The 23413-nt window shown below is 37.5% G+C and overlaps 1 protein-coding gene and 1 long non-coding RNA gene across 3 annotated transcripts in view; one reads left to right on the top strand and one right to left on the bottom strand.

The window, feature by feature from the left end:
• The window catches only part of LOC144194635 (uncharacterized), a 20580-nt gene extending 18058 nt beyond the window's left edge, over positions 1-2522 (bottom strand). The window contains exons 1-2 of the long non-coding RNA XR_013325940.1: positions 2363-2522; positions 935-1101 (exon numbers count right to left, since the gene is read on the bottom strand). This is a non-coding gene — a long non-coding RNA (uncharacterized LOC144194635). The remainder of the gene's footprint in view (positions 1-934; positions 1102-2362) is intronic.
• On the top strand, positions 2267-23356 carry kcnq1.1 (potassium voltage-gated channel, KQT-like subfamily, member 1.1). 2 transcript variants are annotated; one of them, XM_077713840.1, is made up of 17 exons: positions 2267-2534; positions 2658-2977; positions 7290-7380; positions 7617-7743; positions 7829-7907; positions 9007-9103; positions 12594-12713; positions 13675-13785; positions 14007-14102; positions 14239-14355; positions 14999-15113; positions 17160-17286; positions 19070-19145; positions 19363-19457; positions 20395-20441; positions 20509-20564; positions 21012-23356. In XM_077713840.1, exons 1-17 carry the CDS (start codon positions 2511-2513, stop codon positions 21165-21167), a joined length of 1854 nt encoding a protein of 617 aa, XP_077569966.1. In that variant the 5' UTR covers positions 2267-2510; the 3' UTR covers positions 21168-23356. The 2 variants fall into 2 exon arrangements, with proteins under 2 accessions (XP_077569966.1, XP_077569967.1); XM_077713841.1 differs by having other exon boundaries at positions 2268-2534; positions 2785-2977.
• Positions 23357-23413: the final 57 nt, after the last annotated feature.

Genomic DNA, 23413 nt, shown 5'->3' with positions numbered 1-23413 from the left:
TTTATGGTCTCTCATAACAAGAAAAAAAAGCTGTATAATGTCAGCCTTGAACCATGAGTTGACTTTGATTTCTTCGGGGCAACAGAACCTGTCATCACATGGATGTCTTTCTTATTAAAACATTATGCAATTAACTGTTTTTTCTGCATGAATAAGCTTGGCCAATACAGCCTAAAGAAAGAAGTGTGCAGAGTGACCTTGTTAAAATAATCTGCAAATCTCCACTATCTTTTGCTTAAAAAAAAAAAAATAAATAAATTGTTGATTTTTTATGGGTTTTCTTGCTGGACTCACGCGTGAAAACACAACAAATTTGGTTTTGTTTCATACCTCAGCATTTTCGTCAAGCACTATGTTGCAAAGTACTGATGCTGGTGTATGCTTTTTTTGTGGTGGTATCTACTTTATGTTTGTTTGTTTTTTGCTGGGCTAAGCTTCCATTATAACAATCTATACTTGCTCATGCTATAATACTTCGTTCTGCAGACACTTTCAAGTATGTTCCTGATGAAAACTTACTAACTCTTGTCATTTTACTACATTATGGGCTGAGATTCGCTATGATAAATGTTTGTGTTTGTGGAATGTCAGTCGAGTGAAATGCAAGTGTCATTACCATCTGTCATGTGAAAACTCTGGGTGCAGAAAAGTGAAAATGAACTGTGATGTCTACAAATATGAACACCGTTGTTGAGGATGCTGAAAGCAGTTTGTGGATGTTCTTTGTCAGCACTATGTCGGACCGACTTTACACTTCATGTCTCCAAGAATAGAAGAGGCCAATACATTCTTCCAACAGAACATGAAACCAAGGTTAAAAAAAACAAACAAACACCAAGGCAAATAAAATATAAATCAAGTGAATGAACAAAAAATATATATATAATTCCGCATTCAAATGTTAAGCCGCATGGTGGTGTAGAGGTTCACTTGCCTGACTTTGGTGAGGGCAGGCGCTGGCTCAATTCCTGCTGGTAGTGGTATGATTGGAGTGCGGATTTGTCTCTCTGTGTGTCCTAAGGCTGACTGGCGACCAGTCTAGGGGGTAGTCTGTTTTTCGCCCGTTGACAGCTGGTTTAGGCTCCGGCAATCCCCGGGACCCTTTCGAGATGGCCGGAATGGAAGATGAATGAATGAATGCATTCAAATGTTAAAAATCCAAACTTAATCCAAGAGCTGTCCTCATTACAACATTCACTCAGAACAAGCAGCCACGTCCCCTAAACTAAGGTTCTCATTTTCATGAATTGATCATGGTTATTATGCATTTAGGGCCATTCCCAAGCCATACTCCTCACCTTACATTTCCCACACCCACAAAAATATAATTAAAGCATTTTGAAAACTAAGTCGTCAGATTTTAAAATTGTTCCATATAGTATATTTGACAGCAATCATTACGTTGACCCGTAACATGCCGATAGAATTAATAAAAATTGGAATGAAAGTGCACATTTCTGTGTGACCCTCCATTTATGCATTCATTTTCTGTACCACTTATCCTCATAGGGGTCGTAGGGATGCTGGAGCCTTTTCCAGCTGACTGCAGGCACCAGGTGGGGGTCACCCTGAACTGGTGGCTAGCCAATAAAAGGGCACATGGAGCCAGACAACCATTCACGGTCACACTCATACCTAGGGGCAATTTAGAATGTTAAACCTGCCTATCATGCTTAGTTTTTGGGATTTGGGAGGAAAAGGGAGTACCCAGAGAAAACCAACGCAAGCCTGGAAGAACAGGAAAACTCTACACAGGAAGATCCGGACCTGGTATCGAATCCTCGAGCTCTGTGAGGCCAATGTGCAAACCAATCGTCCACCGGTCCAACATATTATGTTGTTTTAATACAAATATCTTCCTCAACGCTCTTTGCCCAAGTGACGAATGACATGTGGCCAATGAGTTGTATTTTGAGCTAAATTGCAGTAAAATATACAGGTTTTAGATGGTTTGGCTAAGGGCTACGAACCAAAACAACAAGGCTACAGCTGATGATGTTTCCAAAGACCACCGATCACCAGGGATTAGCTCCAGCAACCCCCGCGATCCTTGTGAGAATTAGTGGTAAAGAAAATTAATGAACAACATAATAGACTACTTACCGACTGCATCCACTTCCGTGTTTCTTTTATTATTAAATTCATCCCTTAAAAACGAAGTTTATATTGGCGATGTGCCTCCCCACAACACATATGAACCAGATCCGTAAAAAAAAAAGAATTTAAAAAATCAACAATTTAATTTGTTTTGGACATAAACAATGGCTGCCTCAGTGATTAAACTTCAGGGAGGAGTCCGCACGTTCGTTATATCGCTCGGTAGTAATACTCTCCCCAACAATTAAAAGCGTTTATGTCTCACCTCATCTAATTTTCTCCGCTTTATCCAAAGTCCGGCAACTTTTATGATCATTCTACAGATGAATTGACTTTTTCAGCTCAACAGGTAACCCCCTTCAGTGACAGCCAATGCCTCAGTCCCATTATGTAAAGTTTACTGCAAACAGTTTATGGCAAGTTGGTTTACAGCATTGGTAAATATTCATTTATTTTACATCAGATAGTTTCAATGTGTTTTGACTTTGTTCTTTTATGATTATTTTCTTTTCTATAATGAAGTTTGTGTGTTTGCATGTAATTCGGATGTTCACTTTAAGGGACCCCCTCCACCCTATCTTGAGTGGGGAGGATGCTTGTTTTCTTTCGGATCCCAGTATAAGAGATCAGTGGACTTCGTGGGAGCCAAGATCAACTTCAGCGTTTCAGATTCTTCTTCTTTTTTAGCCGAATCATCCACTATGGAGTCAGCCCAGATTGAACTTCAACCTTACTTACTGCAGCCTCGCATTTTGGGGTGCAAGTCCGTGCACAGCAGGGTAGTCCACTCTTCCCTCACTCACGCCAACATCCAAGGACGAGTCTATAACTTTTTGGAACGGCCATCTGGCTGGAAGTCTTTCGTCTATCACTTTGCTGTGTGAGTTTTGTATCTTTTATTGTTTTCATTTCATTTTCTGAACTGCTTTATCCTCGTTAGGGTTGCGGGGGGTGCTGGAGCCTATCCCAGCTGAATTCGGGAACACCCTGAATCGATGGCCAGCCAATCGCAGGGCACGAGGAAGACAGACAATCATTCCTACACTCATACCTAGGGGCAATTTAGAGTGTCCAATCAGCCTAAGCGAGAGCATGCAAACTCGACACAGGTGGACCGACCTGGATTTGAACCCAGGACCCCTACTGTGAGGCCGACGCGCTACCCACTCATTCACCGGCCCGCCCTTATAACAATTATACAAGAACTAAAACATGCATATTGATTCATACACTGTTAGCTAGGCATGCATGCATGGACTCCTACAAAAACAAAGCTTTAGGAAATAATTATTTCAAGCAGAAACTGTGTAAAATACAACCCCATAGATAGATGGATGGATGGATGGATAGATGCATATCGGGATATCAACCGATCAGATTTAAAAAAAATAGGCCGATACCGATATACCCCAATGTTCCTTATATCGGTCGATCACTAGTGTCCTTATAGCAGCTGACATTTTACTCTCCGGTAGGACCCCCACACTCAGCTCGACAGGTGAGTCATCGCAACCGATCCCTGATCATATTTGTTTTGTCACTAGATAATGGATGGATGGATTACGGTGAGTGGGTTGGATTGGTTTTCTATAGTCCAGGTTTGGCGTCAGCGACCTGTGGCTCGAGAGCCACATGTGGCTCTTTAGCACTGCCCTGGTGGCTCACTGAAGCTTTTTTTTAAATGAAACTTGAAAAAATGGAGGATTGAAATATTTTTGTTTGCTTGTTTTAATGTTGGATTCTGTGGGTAGACAAACATGACACACATTCTTAGAGAGAAAGCGACCGAGAGAGATTTAAAGAGAGAGGAGAGAAAGAGAGATAATTTAATAAAGGTTTAAAAAACAATAGGAAACACAATTTTCAAATTAATTCAGTCATTAATTAATCAAACCTAATCAAAAGCCTGAACTAATAAGAAAGTCTTAAATTGACCTTTAATGAGAACAACAGTTGTGTTGGGGTTGTGTAACTTCCCTTTTTCCCTGCATGAGTCTTGGATGCTGTTGGTGGGCGTTTTAATGACTCCAACAAGGGTAACTCCTCTTGGCTGGAATTTCTGCTACAAGGTGATTAGTTGCTGTCTCGGTAGGACACTACTTCTTCTGGATGAGAAAACCAGTGTATGCTGGCTGCTGTCAATGTGAATCACACGAACCCTAACCATAACAACTATGTTTGGAGTCAAACATTTTATAGCTAAAACACAAGTCGGAGTCATGACATAACAGAATAGATTCCTCATGTAGCACCCTGGAACTCCCCCCTAGGTATGACTTGAAAGTCCAGCAAATAAACTCATTAGTAGTAGCTATACATTTACCATTGACATGTTTAATTTAAAAAAAAGGAGGTGTAAAATGCAATTGATGCCAAAGGTATCTATCTATCGTCGTTTGATCTAGGTTTTAATCCCGGGTTCGGACCCTCCTCTGGGGAGTTTGCATCTTCTATCCATCTTGCCAGAGTTTTCTCCTGGTATTCCTCCCACATCCCAAAGTCATGCATGGTAAGCTGATTGGACACTCTAAATTGTCTCTATGTATGAGAGTGAGCGTGAAAAGTCGTCTGTCTTCTTGTGCCCTGCGATTGCCTGACCACCAATTCACGGAGTCCGCCGTCTGGTGCCTGCATTTGGCTGGAATAGGCTCCAGCACCCCTCATGACCCTTGTGAGAATAAGCGGTACTGATAATGAATACCCAAACACATAATTGTAAATTCAGTATACTTATAGTGAGCAATAGGCCATTGTCTTCCCCTAAGATAATTCTACATAACAACATCACTGCCATACAACCTATATGGGATACCATATGCTGTGCATAGCTTGTTCTAATGGAATGACACACAGTGGTATTGGTCGTAATACTGTTGAAGGCAAGACATTTTTTTCTTTAAATAGCAGACATCCAAGCTCTTTCTTGCTTCCAGGCTGGAAAAATGTAAAAAACATCTGTTCTCTGTTGAAGCCCCCCGCCATCCCCTTTACAGCTTGCAACAAGATGCTGCTGCACGTTGTAACACTATAATGGCTCATTATATTTTAGTCCGAACGAAGTACATCTGTAATAAAGGCCAACGGAACAACATGACAGGGGCAGCCCGGTGAACTAATGTTTAGTGTGTTGGCCTCACAGTTCCGGGGTCTTGGTTCAATCCCAGGTCAATCTTGTGTGGATTTGTTTGGTTCCTGTGTGGGTTTTCCCCGGGTACTCTGGTTTCCTCCCACATAAAAAAGAACATGCATAATAGGCGAGTTGGACACTAAATTTCCCCTAGGTACGAGTGAGAGTGTGAATGTTTGGCTGTCTCCTCGTGCCCTGCGATCGACTGCAATTCAGGTGTCCCCAGCCTTTGGCTTGAAGTCAGTTGGGAGAGGCTCCAGCACCCCCTGTGACCCTTGTGAGGATAAGCAGTTCAGAAAATGAATGAATGTGTGTGCAAATTCGAAGTAAATATAGAAGACAAATCAATAGTTAATACAATAATTAACAATGCAACTTTGAATAGCATTACTTTTTAACTTTTGGATGGAACAACTTGTTTTCAAACACTGAAATTTAGAATAAGTGATGATCTTTTTAATGTCGTGAACATTTTGAGTTTGACAATGCTTAGCATCCTGCCTACTGTGAAATTGAATCACAGTATGGCCTATCTGTCTGGTGAAGCTCTGTTTCCATTTACATACACGTTAAAAACAAACATTGAAATGTAAGGGGACAGGATGCAGCCTTCATTTAATGTGAAAACTTCCTGAGATAACCCCATGTTGTCCACTCGTCAGCAATCACAAAACATTTTTTGCCCCCAGGATATAGAACTAGTTGATAAGGATGCCTCAGTGTAAAAACTCATCCTCTCTCTTCACGGTTGCTCAAATCAAAACTCCTCTTATATGAGTACGAACAGGAGTTTTGAGGAGTGGTGAAAAATAGTCAACATACTGTCAGGTTTACAGCAATTTAACTTAGTACACAAGTACTGAATTTTACCAAGATATGCCTTTCAATGTTGAGCCACATGCCCCAGTCATACAGACAGTTACTATGTTGTCAACATATAGAATAAATTCTGTGCTATTTGGGGTAATACTCCTTCCAATCATCTTCCTTACAAATCTATCACAAAGTATTTTTTCATGAGGTTTTGGAAGGATTATTACCAAGAATAAAATTAGAGTGAAATCAATGGACATGTTACATACTAATCATACATTTTGTATTGGACACAGTTGTTGTAACATTGGGTGTTTGTGATAAATCCCAAAGTATTTTACTGAATTTAAGTCTATTCCGTCAACAGTACAAATTAAATGTGTTCAATTCCTGGCACGGAACCCTGGTCGTTACAATACAACTATAACGTAAAAAGCAGTTTTTTGTCTGACTCCAATACTTAATAATGTGTGTGTAATTTTGGATTGGATTGCTTGTAGTATTTCCACAAGAGATTCAGCAAGTGACAAAATGTGAGCGCTTAAAATTTTATTTCCTTTTCAGTTTTATTTCATTCATTCTGAACACTTTTCCTCCCAATATAGTAACACTTGAGATATCCAATATCAAACAATTGATTTGAAAGAATTGCTTGATCTGATCCTCTAGAGTTGGTAAGTGCAAAATTATTTACCCAAACGGCATCCCACAAGTACAATTGCATTCATATTCATTTAGTGTCTTGGCACCATGCTCCGCCGTAAAAGAGAATTTTAAAACATTCGCTGTTGCATACAGACCCGATCACCTCACCACAAGAAACAGCAGGAACACTGCAATAATAGATCAAAACAATGTTTTAGATTTTGCTGGGGTTGGTGGGTGGAATCATGGATGAACCATGCGAGTGATTGACTAATTAGAACCTACAGAATACAGTACTGGAGCTGCATTTATGTGAGGTCATAAGCACATTAGCACCTGCTTTAGAAATAGCCAATTGCCCAATATTCTTGTTTTTGTTCACATCCAAAAGAAATATGTATATTAACTAGTCATTGACAGCATGTCCCCTCAATTTACTGTAATTGTAAAATCAGTTTATTCATGCATTCATCTTCCATACGACTCATCCTCGAAAGGGTGGCAGGGGTTGCTGGAGCCTAACCCAGCTGACTTCGGGCAGAAGGCAGACTACAATAATAAGAAAACATGGTGAAATGTCCTTTCTTTTGTATTTGTATTTTTTCAGGTTCCTCATGATACTTCTTTGCCTGATCCTCAGTGTTCTTTCAACCATTCCGAATTATATTGGTAAAGCAGTTTCAATTCTCTTCTGGGTGGTGAGTGCTTATTATGGTTATGAACAAAAAGTTTGGTCTTTTTTAATAAGATGTTAGTGAAGAGCGGCTAAATTGTTAATTTAAACTACTGTCCTTTTTGGATGATAAGGCACACCTGACTATAAACCCTTTAAACTCCTCTGAGTATAATGCACAGAGATATTCACCGCAAAATATATACAACAAATGAAATGTTTTCTGTCCTGTTAATTGTCTTTGAATTTCTACTTTCCCAGGAAGTTTTCGTCGTGACCTTCCTTGGGGTGGAATATATTGTCCGATTCTGGTCAGCAGGTTGTCGTAGTATATATGTTGGATTTTGTGGACGACTACGATTTGTTAGAAAACCAATAATTATTATAGGTTAGAACACACAAGGCACACACATGTCCACACGCATTTGTATGGGCAGTTTAATCAAGCCTTTAATTGTGCATTCTCTACACAGATCTAATTGTTGTGGTGGCCTCAATAATTGTGCTCGCAGTTGGCTCCAAAGGACATGTATTAGCAACATCTGCTGTGAGGTAAGACTGCATGACAAGGCAAATAGCTTAGAAAATATATATTCTCTTAAATAGTACATTAAAACAATATTTACACACAAATGTACCTCAATTATTTCAAGAGAAAAAAGCTGGTTGAATCCAAAGTCACCATATTGAATAGAACTTCAGTTAACATCAAAGTACAGATGTGCTCAATACATACATTTTTATCTACCAGTCAATCATCAAGGTATTATTGGTAGATTGCATGACAATAAGATTTGATTGAGTCTGTTGGTTTCGTTTAGGCCTGAACAATCTCGTTTGTACTATGAAATCACAACATGCCCACATTAAATACTCATGGCGCAAGATGTGTGATACTCTTATATCATTTATTTATTTAGAAAATGCATAACTGGAGGCCGCCTCACAAGTTCTGAGATTGAGCATTTTGCCCAAAGTCAGCTACAATAGGCCGCAGCACCGTCGACCTTGATGAGGACAAGCTTTGTTCAAAAGAAAATGAAAGACTGCATGAATTAATTAAATTGAAATGTAATGCACGGTGTTCTTCCCGGGCCTGCATGGGTTTTCTCCGCATTGTCCGGTTTCCTCCCACATTCCGAAAACATGCATGATAGGCTGAATTGCCTCTAGGTATGAGTGTGCATGGTTGTCCATCTCCTTGTGCCCTGCGATCGGCTGGCCACTTATTTAGGGTGTCCGGACTCAGCTGGGATAGGCTCCAGCACCCCCCATGACCTTAGTAATAATAATATATGCATACATGCTTAGATATTTTCCTCGAGTTCAGTTATTAAGTATTTGTACACCATCACATCCCAGGTTGTGCGACTGTACCAAGTTTGATGCATTCTGCTTCATGCATCTGTTCATCAGAGCTGGGCCGACTAGTGTTTCAATTCCACGTTGGCATCTACCCAAGTCCGGTCGAATAGCCCCGATGTAACTCATCCCATTTATTTTGATATATTGAGCATGAACCAATGCAGACTGTTCTGCCGATGCAGACCGGCCTGTTGAGTTTCGCATCCCATAATGCTGTTTGCATAGTTATAGATATATAAAAATTTTATTTTTATGTCTACACAATTGAAAATTGTTTCAATTTCAGGGGGATCCGTTTCCTTCAGCTATTGCGTATGCTTCACGTAGACCGCCAAGGAGGAACATGGCATCTCCTGGGTTCTATTGTCTATGCCCACCGACAGGTATGTCATCTTTTTATCAGATCCAAATCTTTGAGGATCTGCTGATTTTTTTAAATACATTTGACTATACTCTGACATTGGCACATGTAAACACCAGTCAAATTACATAATTATAGCCAGACTTTGTCAAGATAGACACATTGTGGACAAACTGTCTTGGCCTTGAGTTTGGAAGTTCTGATCACCTTGTGTAGTGTAACTTATTCAAAGGCAGCTGATCCCAAGCCATCTGGGAATTTATACATTTCTTGCAATGTAGTGTGGTATATTTCACATGCTCCTATACTTTGTTATTAAATATTGACCAATAGTGCGGAACGATGAGCTCCCTCTTTATTTTCTGTTAGTGTGGATTGCGGCAGCTCGTTACTAGCACCTGTGTTCCACGTTCCTGGAGGCCCACCAAAACATGCTCTTATTTAAATGTGCGGTCCTGCACACATCTCGGACAGCAACATATTAATGTTCGAGGCAGTTTTGCAAAACTTAGTATAATGGACGTGTAAAAGACGTAAAAAAGAATGACCTATCATTTGTTATGTATGCTTGTTTTGTACTCCACCGCCACTATTGTGCAGCCTTATAAGGAGCCACTAAATGGTTGCTACTGTGAAGTACAGCTTTAGCCTCTTAGCAGACTTCTCGACCCTTAGAAACATTTGGTTGGTATCTATTCACTTAAAGACTTTCGTTCATAAATTTTAATCTGTTCTCCTAAGGCGATTCACTGGAACAAGGAGATAAAGTAATAGGGTGCCAGCTCGCTTGTATCCTCAAACATTAAGCATGTTCTATACTCGAGTTAATGATGATATTCATGTATTTTAGGAAATAGATCATGTTTATTTTGCACATGGATCATCATCATCAATCTTTTGTATGGCGCTGCTCTAGCAGTAATGTAATACATCCGCGTGTCTGCCTCTTTCTCACTCATTTCCAATGAAGATGTGGATGTGGCTTGCAGAAGCGAGGGATGTAAATGCCTGTGTGGTCAGTTATACGGTTTCAAGGGAAATACAATGTAAAAGCTTATCCATCCTTACGTAGACTTAGCCTTATACCTTCAAAGCCTGAAAGTCTGTTTGAAAGAAATTTAAAACAAAAATATTAAAAAATAACACTTAAGCCTACGAAATTGGAAAAGCTCTGAACAGCTGCAGTAAAAAAATGTTTAGGATGTGAAATACAGAGCGAACATCATAGTGAGTTTCCTCCTGACATATATTCAGCTGAGAACACATACTCGAGGATTACCTGCCCTTCGCACGAGTTTCACTTTTGATTATCCCTTGACTCATGCTGTGGTTACTTTGGCGAGATCCAGCTAATGGCCAAGTTTCTCTCAACTAATACTTTTTACAGCCACTGACAGGAAAGTGTCTTGCCATTTGGTATCCTTTTTAAACCTTTCGATTCAGGATTTTTTAATGGTGTAACTAGTTGTTACAACAATAAAAAGAACTTGATTTATTCTATGTGAATAAAGCTGTTTTTAAATGATCGGTTATGATGGTTTCACATACTATAATGACATACATTATTGAAGCATGAAGCACTCAGCTCAGTGTGTCTTATTGTTCCCAACAAAAACTACTACAAGAGAAAATAGCCTTTTACTGCCATTATCTTTTGACAAAAGTTTGAATACACCTTTACAAAATTAGGTCTCACATTTTGCATTGTTGTAGGATTTTCAAAAACATGGCTTGCTTTTGAGTATGCAGTATGCTATTAATTCTACTATATCAGGACAATTTCACCCTCAGGTAAAAGTAGCCATGCTGACTCACATTACAGGAGAGCTATTATGCAAATTACAGGGTTTTAAAAAGTCAATGGGACAAGGTTATACAAAATATGTCTCGAGTGCACATGTTCTCTGCCATTCAGTATTACAACCATGTAACAGGGGGGTGAGCATATTTTTTTTGGTGGGGGGGCATCATCTATCCATCCATTTTTTCACTGCTCTGCTTATCAACACTGCTGTCACGGATGCACTGGAGTCTAAGCTTCAATTACCGAGGAAACAATAAATACTGGAGGTCACATTGCATTTTATCTTGTAGACTTGCTGTGCTGTGACCTCATTGTGTGTTTCTTGATGTTTTATTTTTTATTTTTTTAGAGTTCTGGTTAGACAAACACCCTTATGTGGTCACATCTGGGGGTTGCAAATTTTAATTCAGTTCATTTACTCAAAACACTATGTCGTCTAATAGTATAACAGATTAAATAGACACTAAATAGCCTTTTCATGCATGTGGCTTGTAAACACAATTTGCACCATTGCTCTTCACTGGCTCTGGAACATATGGGCAGCACTAGGTCTTAAATGTTGTTGCCAGTTTAGTTAATGATTCCAAGAAGACTTTCAAGGGTTCATTCAAGATATTTGAAGCTAAATGCAAAGAATAGGATTTTTAGGCATTAAGGAGCAATAAATGTCAATGGTCCAGTGGTGGCCTTTAACTATATTTTATTATTTATTACTTTAATGCTATACCACCCAAAATTTAGAGAAAACAAACAGTGAAGCTTTTCCAAGGAAAAGAAGGACTTGTCCAATATGGCCTGCTGCTGTGCTTTTGTGTCTCTCTGTAAGTCACATGACAATGCATCTGGGCTTTTGTTTTTAAGAATTCAGCATATCCTGCAAATGGTCCAAATCAGCAAAAATAAATTCTGTTGACATTTGTGTACATTTCTATCACAGAAAAATGTGAAAACAAAGAGGTTTCTCTCATTTCGGAAATTCAAATGACAATTAGTCCAAATATAACAACCTCTTTTGTATGTCAGACAATTATACAAAGATCTGCAGAGCAATACATGTTCTGTATTTGCTTCTAAAAATTTTATCTCCCCGATTTTTATTGCTGTATTTGTAATTTTACTGCTTCTGTTTCTTCTGCACAATGGATTCATTTGGGCTTAATTCCACGATACTAGTAAATTGCAAATGCCATTTCATGAAGCAAGTTTTAATAAGCTCACATTACAGTAGATCACTTATTAAGCTATTGTTTTTGTGGGACTCACTGGGAATGCATCCCTCATTAATATATGCAGGACCTTTTACATCATCTTGTCTACAAAACATCTTAAGGACTTTCTATTTTAGCTTTTTCATTTGACTATATTTGCCCGATGAGTGCTTAAACTCAATTGTTGTTCTTTAATTGCATAGTGCAGGACATTTTAGGTTTGTTGTCCTTTTGTTTTATATAATGAATAAATCAGTTCCTCACACGCGTGTTTTATATTGTTAATAGAACGCTATTGTGTACATTCTGAATCACCCATCACCTTAACATTTTGATGAACAGAATTTAGAGGTTAGAAGCTAAAATAAGTATGTTTCATACACAGACCAATGCCTTCATATCAATGAAAAATAACTTATTATTACTGGTTATTTGTAGTGTATACTGCACAAATGACACTAAATATGTTCCTTGCCTTTTTGTATGGTTGTGTATTTCAGGAGCTGATTATGACCCTTTACGTTGGCTTTCTGGGTCTGATCTTCACCTCATACTTTTTTTACCTGGCAGAAAAGGAAGACAATATCTCAACCTTTGCTGATGCTCTGTGGTGGGGAGTGGTAAATATATGTTAGGGTTCTTATATCGGATTATTCTTTTATGTTTTTGCAGTCAAAGAGGTTAAAAAGGTGTGGAAAATTTAAGTGAATTAAGTTGAGATCTAAGTAAAAGGTAAGTGAAGTTAAAAAGTACATTTTTAATTACCTTAATGACACTGAACCTATGCTAACGTTTTTGCTTTTAAAATTATTGTAAATTATAAAATTATTTTATTAATTCAACTATGCTAGTTTACCAAACAAGAACATGAAACACATCATTAAGAAAATGTTCCCATTCATGTTTTCATATCTTATTGACAGTTTGTGCTTGTAGGTTTCCACTATCCAGTGTGTACATTGGCAAGTGAAATGTCAAGTGTAAATATGCCAAACATGCTTCTGATAAAAATTGCGTGGGTGCCTCACGTTAAAAAGCAAGCTTAACAGTGGCAATATTGTAGAAAAGAGGTTTATGGTCTAGCAACATGATGAAGGTGGTAAAGGTAAAATATGATCCAATCAAAACGCTAAAAAACAGTCAACTGTTTTGTTAAAAGGAAAGGTTTTCATTAAATGTCGGAATTTTTTTGGCTACAAATTTTATCTTTGATACTTTCAATCAATTCATTAAAAGGTCGCTCCATCTGTGTGGAATTTGCATGTTCTCCCCAGGCTTGCGTCGTTTTTTTTTTTTTTTTTTTTGCATACACTGTTTACCTCTCACATTCCAAAAGCATGCATTATAGGCTGGGTGAACACTCTAAATTGTCCCTAGGTATGAGTGTAAGCATAAATGATTGTCCGTCTACTCGTGCTTTGCGATTGGCTGGCCACCAATTCAGGGTGTCCCCGGCCCCGTGCCCAAAGTCAGCTGCGATAGGCTCTGGCACCCCATATGACATTTGTGAGAATAAGCAGTCCAGAAAATGAATGAATTTTATTGTGTTGTTAATCAACCAATTTCATGTGTTCGTCCCAGATAACAGTGACTACAGTTGGCTATGGAGACATCATACCTGTGACCTGGGTTGGAAAGATGATTGCATCCCTTTTCTCTGTCTTTGCCGTAGCTTTCTTTGTACTCCCTGCAGTAAGTGGAAGATATTGCTGCTCAAATGCTGACTTTTTCAGTCCAAGGATTATCGTAGTTATTCTACTATTAAAAAAAAAGATTCATTTTTAAGGAATGTTTTGCAAAATTACTTTTTTCTGAGCTAATCATTTATTAGGTACAAAAATACTGGTAGTCGTGGTTAAGGTATCAAACTTAAATTGCTTTTAGACCTTAACAAGTTGTGATTTTCTTCACAGGGAATTTTGGGATCAGGTTTTGCCCTGGCAGTACAGCAGAAACAGAGACGGAAACTTTTTAATAGACAAATTCCGGCTGCTGCCCGTGTCATTCAGGTAGTATTTGATCATCAAAATCTGACTGTGTCATTGTCATTTGTTGTTGGATACCGTGACTGATTTTCCTTTCACAACAGATACTGTACATAAAATGTGTTTGAAGTATTGCATTGCTTTACCCTCTTCTCTGCAGACATCATGGAGATGTTTTGCAATGGAAAAGTCTGATTCTGCCACATTTAAGTTGTTCTTGAGAAAGAAATCCAACACTCTGGACGCCTCACTCTCGACCCCGTCAACTAAGAAATCGGTCAGTGGAGCTTTAAATACCAGATCAGGGGTCTTTAATAGATAAGTGACTACTACAGGTGGTCCAGTATTTACCGAGTGATTTGAGTCAAATACCACAAGTAGTATGTAACATAAACACTTAGTGTTAGTTCCTACAAAAGCATTCGATTAAAATGTAATTGTGAAACAAGTGACATAAATTCCACAAGACATGACCCTCACCAAAGCAAATTAAAATAAAGAGATTTTCCACTATATGTTGAAGGTAAGCTTGAATTTACCACAACTGACTTTGTACGAGGTGGTGAAGTTGGTCACCAACCAATCGACAATAGACAATAAACACAGGCCCTCACATTTAGACCTATTGGTAATTGAATGGCTTCACTAATTTAAAGAAACTATAAACCCAAAGTAAATGTGTTTAAATTTTTGGATTGGGCGAAAGTAAATCCAATCCTATCAAATTGGTATGAATAAAAAAAACCTTTGTGAAGTACATGTTATAAGGATTAAAAGAGTCCCAGGTGTTGGTTCAGTGGTCTGAATGTAGCAAGGGGTTGGTGTTTTATAGTGCATTATAGAAAGAAAAAATATTTTGAATATTTTTCTATTTGGCTACGATATTTTGTTGAGCTGTCATCTTCGTGTGTCTCTGAAAGGTGAACAAGGACATCACTTCAGATTTTCTGACAATTTCTAACATGGCCAGTGTCTCTTTGTCTACCCAAGAGAGCAACGTTTTGAACTCTAATGCATGTAGCAAGATGGACATAGGTAAGATAGGTTAATGTGCCCCCAGAATATGCCTCTCAAATGCATTTTCTTGAATTTCTTCTGAGCATTCAGTTTTAATACAAACATGTTTTTTGAGGGACGGTTGAATTCTGCTTAAACAGAAGACACATTCTGCATGAGCACATTGCAGAATCAAAACAGGACAGATTGCACAACTGATGTTACAAAATTCCACTCAGACTATAACAAAGGAGTTACAAAAAGCAACTCAAATTATGCATGCATTCCTTCTGTGTTAGCTGAGGGAATCTTTCTTTGTCAGCTGAGGGAAATTGTGAGTTTTATACTGCATGCAACAATCATGCCTGCTTACATTTCTACAAAAGAAAAAAATAATTAATGATTGAGTTGTTTTCCGCATATTTTGAAAGCTCATTTCTCTTTTCCATTTTGAAAAGCACGATGAATGATTGTTGGGGCAAATATATATATGCATATGCAAACATTTGTACATGCAAATATGGACTCTTTACTAAAAGTAACTTAAATCTAATCATCAATGTACCTATTATCTACGGATCAATAATCAGTCATACACAGACTTATCAAGAGACCTAACAAACCGAAACCCCATTCAATCCATCCATTTTCTTCGCTAATTACATCCTAAACTTTCAGAGCTTTTCCCACCTAAGAGTTTTGGCAGGTTTCAACTGATTGAACATAATAATTAACATGTTAGTTTAGTTTTAGAGATGTCAGAGAAAGCTAAAAAAAATAGAATAACCCCCCAATCACAATAAGAACATGCCAACACCTCATAGGGAGCACAAACCAAGGATGTCAACTATGGGGCACGTAAACACATTCCACGATAAGGTGACAGGTTAGGCAAATGATACGGATATTATATATGAAACCTAAATAGAGGGAAGCAAATATAGTACAGCTTTTTAAATTTTCACCGTTTTCAGTGCTGTTTCATTTGTTACTTTGTATAGTTTGTCACTGCATTCTTTGTACAGTGTTGTCCTTCTATTTTTTTTCCACAAAAAGATGTGTGGCAATCATCATTTGTTGTTATATCTGAATGAAATATATATTTTTTTTTCAGGAAAGAAAAAAAATATTGATCAGCCTATATCCCAGTATTCCTTATCTGGTTTAATCGTTCCCATGAAGATATCTGTCTACGAAGCAACTACCCACATTGAGCAAGACAAATTTTCATCCCGCTAGTAATAGTACACTTGACTGCCATTCAAATAGTTTTTTGATTATCCACAATCTTAAAACGCAAATTAGATAAAGACCGCAAAAAGTTCTCCATTATAAATGTCTTATGGCAAATAATAGAGGCTTCCTCTTTCATTTTGAAATCGCCGCTTTGTTGTGTTGCAAGCTGAGTCGTTAATGTGAGCTCAATTTTGTCTGCTCGCAAAAACATTCACAGTCTAAATTATAGCAGAGAACATACAGTCCCCAATGAAATGAATCTGCAAATGTAGCTCTCCTTCAATTTCCTATTAAACCAATTAGACAATTACAGATGGGCCGCGGCTGACATAAAAACCTTATTTTCAGCTTTCTGACAAAAAGAAAACATTAAGTAGAGTTATTAATGTATTTAATATGTGTTCTTTTTATGAGAATGCTCATTTACTAATTCTATAAGTGTGTTATGTTCTTCTCAATGTCCATTGTTTATGGTCATCCTAAGTATCATCTTTGGAATTACTTAAGTAAGAAAATGTAACAAAATGAAAAAAAACATCTATGATCTACCGTATTTTGCCGTTAAATATACGCGGGTATATTAAATATGTTTTGCTTTTTTGAACCTCCCGTTTGTGCGCCATTTAATATACTCTTGCCGTTTAATATACCCGGGTATATTAAATGGGGGATGTATTAAACAGCAAAACACGGTACCTATTATTGGGGAGTCGGTTTTATAATGTTGACTAGCACAAAGGGTCTCAGGAAAAAAAAGCAAAAATATGATGATACTGTGTTTCTAGATAAGCTATCAACCATTAGATGAGTGCAGATGTTCATTTGGCAACATGTTGTGTGTTACCCTAGGGAAAAAACCTGGTCTTCTGGGTGTTGATTCTTCTGATGGCCTTAAAAGGAGCTGCAGTTTTGCTGACGACCTGGAACAAGAATTAGAGCAAGACGGTGCACTGAATGCAGCCACCTCCATATCACAGTGAGTTTCAAAGTAGGGGAGATTATTGGTTTGTGCTTTCCTGCAAACAAGTATTTGGAAATTACAACAAGTAGTTAGTCTGCATTTTTTTAATACTTTAAAGTGAGTTTGAGCAACGCATCAACACCTACAGCCCATACCCTCATCTTCAAATCAGGAGAAGCTCCAAAAATGAACCTTACTGTTTTATAAAATTCAAAACCTGTGTGACACGACATAAATAATGTTAAACTCCTAATTTATATTGGAAGTTTCAGAAAAAAATGGGGTTATTTTGTATTTGTATTTTTTGTTCCTTGAGGAGTGTCTAGGAAACCCATTTGCGTCGGTCATTGACCTATATGATATCTACATCTTCAGATTACCACTGTAAAATTACTGTCAATTAGGGAAAGTGCCACTTTTGTGAGAGGGCTGAGCACTTTGACAATGAGACACTGAGTCCAATCAGAGGAAGTAAGTGAAATAACTGCACCATAATGTCAGTGCTTACACTAATTGAAATAAATGGGGCTGCCGTTTTGACCCAAGGGACTTCCTCTCTAAATGTTGGGGTAATGATGCAGACGTGGAATAGATTGCAACTGTGCTGTTGGGAAAGATCACTGACATTATGATTGAAAAATATGAAACAATCCATCCATTAATTTCATTCCACTTATCTCTAAATATGTAACAAATAACCATTACAGAATACCACAAATGGGTATAAATGAGTTCTAAAATTTGAGTAATAACTAAAAAAAAATATCAATATCTTTTAATATTAACTGCAAATAAAATACAGTGCTACCCCTTCTTTTGAAACCCTCCACTTACTAAATACTCCGGTTAGAAAAGTCTCAATTGGAACATTTTGTTTCAAGATACAAAATTCAAGTTATGAACCGCAAACGGGTCTTCACATCATACAAAATTAGTTCATTTTCATCATTTACTCAAGGATTAGTTGGTAGCAGGACCGTGGAAATAATTAGAGCCTTTAAATGTAAAATGTGTCTTTACTTTTGAAGAATCCCCTTCACTCTACATATAGACAGATATCAACATGGATACAGCCTTATTTTTAAAGTCCCTAAAACACATTTCTATCTGTGAATTTATCATTGTTCATTTTGAAGCCAAAGACTTGGGTTAGAATTAAAGCTTTGCCCACAGTGGATATATTATAATGAAAATATTATCGTGTCAGTCTACTACATTAGTATTTTTTTACATTGTCCAGAAAAACAAAGTATTATTTTCGTCCTAATCCTTTTTCTAGTTTGGCAAATGACTAATAACAATGTCCAGATGTAGCAAAAATAACCTCTCATTAGAAAAACAACAACATTTCTTATCACTTAGTACTTCTTTCCTCTTGCTATGCCATTTGTTGTTTATAGTGTTATGAGCCCCGGAAAAAAAGGACATTTATATATCTTCACGAAGAATGAATAATAATAAAACATTTTTTTAGAAGTCATACTACAACATTAGTGTTTGAATATTGTCCATTTTACAAAGGACCTTATTCATGCACTTCCTTCCTCTTGCTAATTAATTTGTTGTTTTCAGTGTTACGAGCTCCAGTAGAAAGAAACAGTTAATTATAGTACTAACCATGGCCAAATGTCTTGGGGCTTTTTCGCGGGGATTATACAGCAGAATATTGTCACAAAACACTTGCTATTGTTTACAGCAGCTAAATTTTAAAAAGAGATGAACATTACAGTCGGTTGTTTTTGTTTTGTCAACATTAACAATATAATGAAACAGTTGTCATTTGAAACCCATTTAACAGTCTAACCGAGTCTCACAGACGAACCATCCGTGTGATCCAGAAAATGTGCTTCTATGTGGCCAAGAGCAAGTTCCAGGTCAGTTCATTTATTTGTCAAGAACAACATATATTTATATGATGGGGGAATTATATTTACAGTTTCCTTTGAGAGAAGTAGTCTTTACGTTAGTTTGCAATATACTAAATGTGTGAATCTTTTAATTGCCTCAAAAGCAATATGAAATCTTCAAAATACGTTTCATTTACTGCCCTCAATGAAACTGCACTGAATTTGTCCATTTTACTCCTAATAGCAAGCTCGTAAACCATATGAAGTCCGTGACGTGATTGAGCAATACACTCAGGGTCACCTCAACCTGATGGTGCGAATCAAGGAACTGCAGAGAAGGTAATTATGAGTGATCAAGCAGATGCAACACAGCACGCTTTGACAAATTGCCGGAACGAGAGAGACACAGAGAGAGAGAGAATATAACAAAGCAGTTACAGACAGAGAGAGAGTGAAAGAGAAACGTATTTTAGCCTTTTTCCTTACTGTCCTCTAAAACCATTTCTGTCCAGCTGCTTTTCATAGCAAAGGCATAATCAACACCACATTGTGAGTAACCACAAATGTAGTACTATATCTCAAATTCCCTGCACCATAAAACTGTCCCTACATAATTATTCCAACATTTTGCAATATTAAGCAGCTGAACAGCACAGGTTTCAAAAATAACTAAATTGCAAAATAATGGTGAATATCCATAAAACTTAACCAGGTTCACTAAGTAGCTGTAATTTATGGCCATTCATGTTAGGATAATTGACTCTTACTTGTCCATATTTAGGGATATGAGTGGGAATGTTTTTGTTAAATGTGCTATGATTTGCTGCAAACCAGCTAAGCGTTTACCCTACTTCCTGGCCAGGGTTCATTGTGATAGGCTCTAGCCAAAACTCTAGTGCCGTTAAGAGGTTCAGGGAATAATTGGATATATGAATTCCAAGGGAATCCAAAATACTTCACACAAAAAATTTACAGAGCAGACATAGATAACTGGTTAAGATTGGGGATCACTGAGCAGTTTATACTCCGCAACAAACAAAAAGGTCAGCTTCAACATTGTGGACAGACAATTAGAGGATGCAATATTAAACCATATTCCCTAAACACTTCTAGCCCCTAAGTTACAGATGTAAGATCATTTTGTAAAACAGTACCCGAGTGTTTAAATCAAATTTGAGTAAAGACTGTAAAATATCTTCAATAGAATCATTTGTTTAACAAGGTCACCATTGTTATTACAGATTTTTGATTGTCTCATTGTTTTTCATTCTTCCAGATTGGACCAGTCATTAGGGAAGATTAATTTATTCCAGACAGGATCAGGTAATGATCACCCAGTTGTCCTTTTACATATAGTATTGACTAACTCTCCGTTTTTTGCTATACCTAGCCAGAGATAAGGAAAACCATTCTATTGGATCCCGCCTCAGCAGAATGGAGGACAAGGTAGGGAGGTTTTTATAAAGTTTCTAGCAGAATTTTCATTGTTAAACTTTTCTTAATGAACTCATCAGCCATAGCAGTGATAGACAAAACAGAATTCAGTAAAAGTGAAAGGTTTTGACCACACACTAACAATCACATAGGTGTTTGGCTGAAAATAAGAGAAGACATCAGCATCCTTCCTACTTCTGTCCCTTCTTAAAAAGGCATAAATGTACTGATTGACTGCTATTATGTCGATAGGAGTTTTAATCCAATCACAAACTGTTGAAATCACTGCCGACCCTCCAAGAAAAAATGGATAGGTATCCAAGTGATGAAAGAAGAAAGGCAAGTTAAGAATAGGAAGCAAATAGATTACATGAATTTAAACAATTCAGAACTCACAGCACAACTTCAGTCTTAATTTTTGTATTTTCCAACCCTGATGCATTTATTCACTCTTCTTAGATCAAAAACATGGATCTGGTACTAAACCGCATTGCAAGGTCGCTCAATGTTCTTCCGGACCAGAGGGATGACAGTGAGGTGGAACGTGACACTCTTAGCAATATCAGCCCCAACCAGGGAAGTCCACCAACCTATAAACAGCTGGTTGCAAAATAGGAACAAAGGAACTTATACATCTATCTGTTTTTTTCATATATTTTTTATCTGAGCGTCTGTCGGTATGTCTCTGAATATATAAATGTTTTAGTTAACTAGATTTTCTAACGCCAATATCAAATACTCATCTTACATTTAGCTTTACAGGGACCCAGTTGTTAGATCAATTGTCTGAGCACCCGTCTACCATTGCGGAGAGTCTGGTTCAATTCACGATTGTGTGTTTGTCAGGAAAGAGCATCTGGTGTAAAAGCTTATGTGCCAAGTCGTCTTGCAAATCAATTGTTTTGCTGTGACGACCCCTGATGGGAAATGACAAAAAGGGTGGATTTATCCATATGGCATATTGTCTAAAGACAAATATATATATATACTATATATAATTTGGAATCCATATATTGTGAATTAGGAAAGGCACAGATATGGATAGAACTGGAATGTGCCTTCAACTGAGATCTGGGCTGTTCAATACGTCGATTGCGATCTACCAATAGATTGCCAACCTACTACTAGTTGATCGCGCAACAAAAAAAATTGATCCAGGCTGGTGGATTCCTTAGCTTAGCTATTATGTATTTCAATCAGCTCACGGAATAAAGCCGCTCTTATCGGTGGTGAGTGCCTCAGAGTAGTGTTTGCCTTGCTGCAAAACATATTTTCTCACACTTCAGCATTAATCGTATTTTTTATTTTTTTTTGCTGAATACTTTTTAACCCCCCAGATGCCCTGAATCCACGAAACGTGACCCACAAAATATCGGGGGATAACTAAATTGGCTTATGCAGCGATGCGAGGTATATCAACATACATAACTGCTAAGCTTCGTTGGTGGGTCCCAGAAATAAGATAAATTGCAGGAGATTGGGTCGTTGAAAAGTAGATTTTAGAGCAAAACAATTTGCGCACCTCTAACTTAGAGTATTAGAGCGTAAGTTGAGGGTCTTTCTAATGAGGGTCTTTCATTTTTCGAGTTTATAATTATCAAATACTTGGTTGTGGTCAAAAACTTGTAGAATCATAATACATCTTTTTTTTTAACCAAATACATCATTTTGGTAAAGCACTCATTTTTTCACGTGTACATTTTTTAAATGTCTGCTATATACTCTAACGGTAAATACAACACTGCTCAGGATATACATTTAAAGTTTTGACTCAAATATCAGTGCCTCTCAAGAAATGGCACACAGCACCTCACCACTCTGCTTTAAAGTTCTGCTTTCAAAACAAGCCTCTTAGCTCTACATTGACGAGGCTGTTCTCGCTCACTCAGGTGATAAAAGGTTGCAATATTTTTGTAACCCTTTTCCCCCTGAATGATTTTTTTTCACTCCTGCACTCCTGTTCCATTTTTGGAGGGATTTATCTAATCTTTTCTGCAAAGATCAAGGGAAGGAAATACGCGGGCGTGATCCTAAGAGAAAGACTAATGAACCTATTTTGTATGACATTTATATCAAAGCACTCGCAGTTGTGTCGTATTTACTGGCATCATTAATTCCACTGCCACCATTGTGTTTATGAAAAATGATGAAAAAAAAGCAATTCAATCATGAACAAGTCATAGGGATGCAGCAAATTTAATGGCTTGCAACTTGACTCGGATTTGAAGAAAAAAAAAAGTCTTCTGGCTTGACTCGCACAATATTACTGTTCAGATATGTGTCCAGACTGTGCAAAAGAATATAGTTTGTTTGCTGCAAACCCCATATTGTTTTCTTTGATGGAGCTCACATCTGCAGGGTTCTTTTATGTGCGATAAAACAAATCCTAAGAATAGCTATTTGTAGCACTAGGATAAATATTTGACCCCAGCATTTATAATAATGTCTTTTCATAAATGTTTATCCAGATTTTGTATTAATAAGATTCACTAGAGTTATTTTTCAGGAAAAATGTTCACAAAACGCATTAAACTTTGGTTTTGTTGTAAATATGATAATTTCCAATCATCTAAAGTATTGAGAAAGGCATTAAATGCTTGTGATAAACAGCACAGGTTGCAGAATATCGTACATACAGCATTTAACAGGATTTAATTAAGGTTGTGAGTAGGACCCTGTAAACCTTTGGGACTGCTGTGAAACAGATTCTGCATCAAACAAATTACATTTGTGTACAGGTAATCCAGACATTTATTTTAATTTAATGCCCACCATCAATACAAGTGAAATATCTCCACTGCAAAGTGTGTTTCATTTCTTTACCACTGGGACAATGACGTAACAATTAAGAACAACTAAAA

The sequence above is a fragment of the Stigmatopora nigra genome, chromosome 3, assembly GCF_051989575.1.
Source record: "Stigmatopora nigra isolate UIUO_SnigA chromosome 3, RoL_Snig_1.1, whole genome shotgun sequence".
Lineage (NCBI taxonomy): Eukaryota > Metazoa > Chordata > Actinopteri > Syngnathiformes > Syngnathidae > Stigmatopora > Stigmatopora nigra.
The sequence above is the reverse complement of the archived record's forward strand: the minus strand, read 5'-3'. Positions and strand labels throughout refer to the sequence as shown.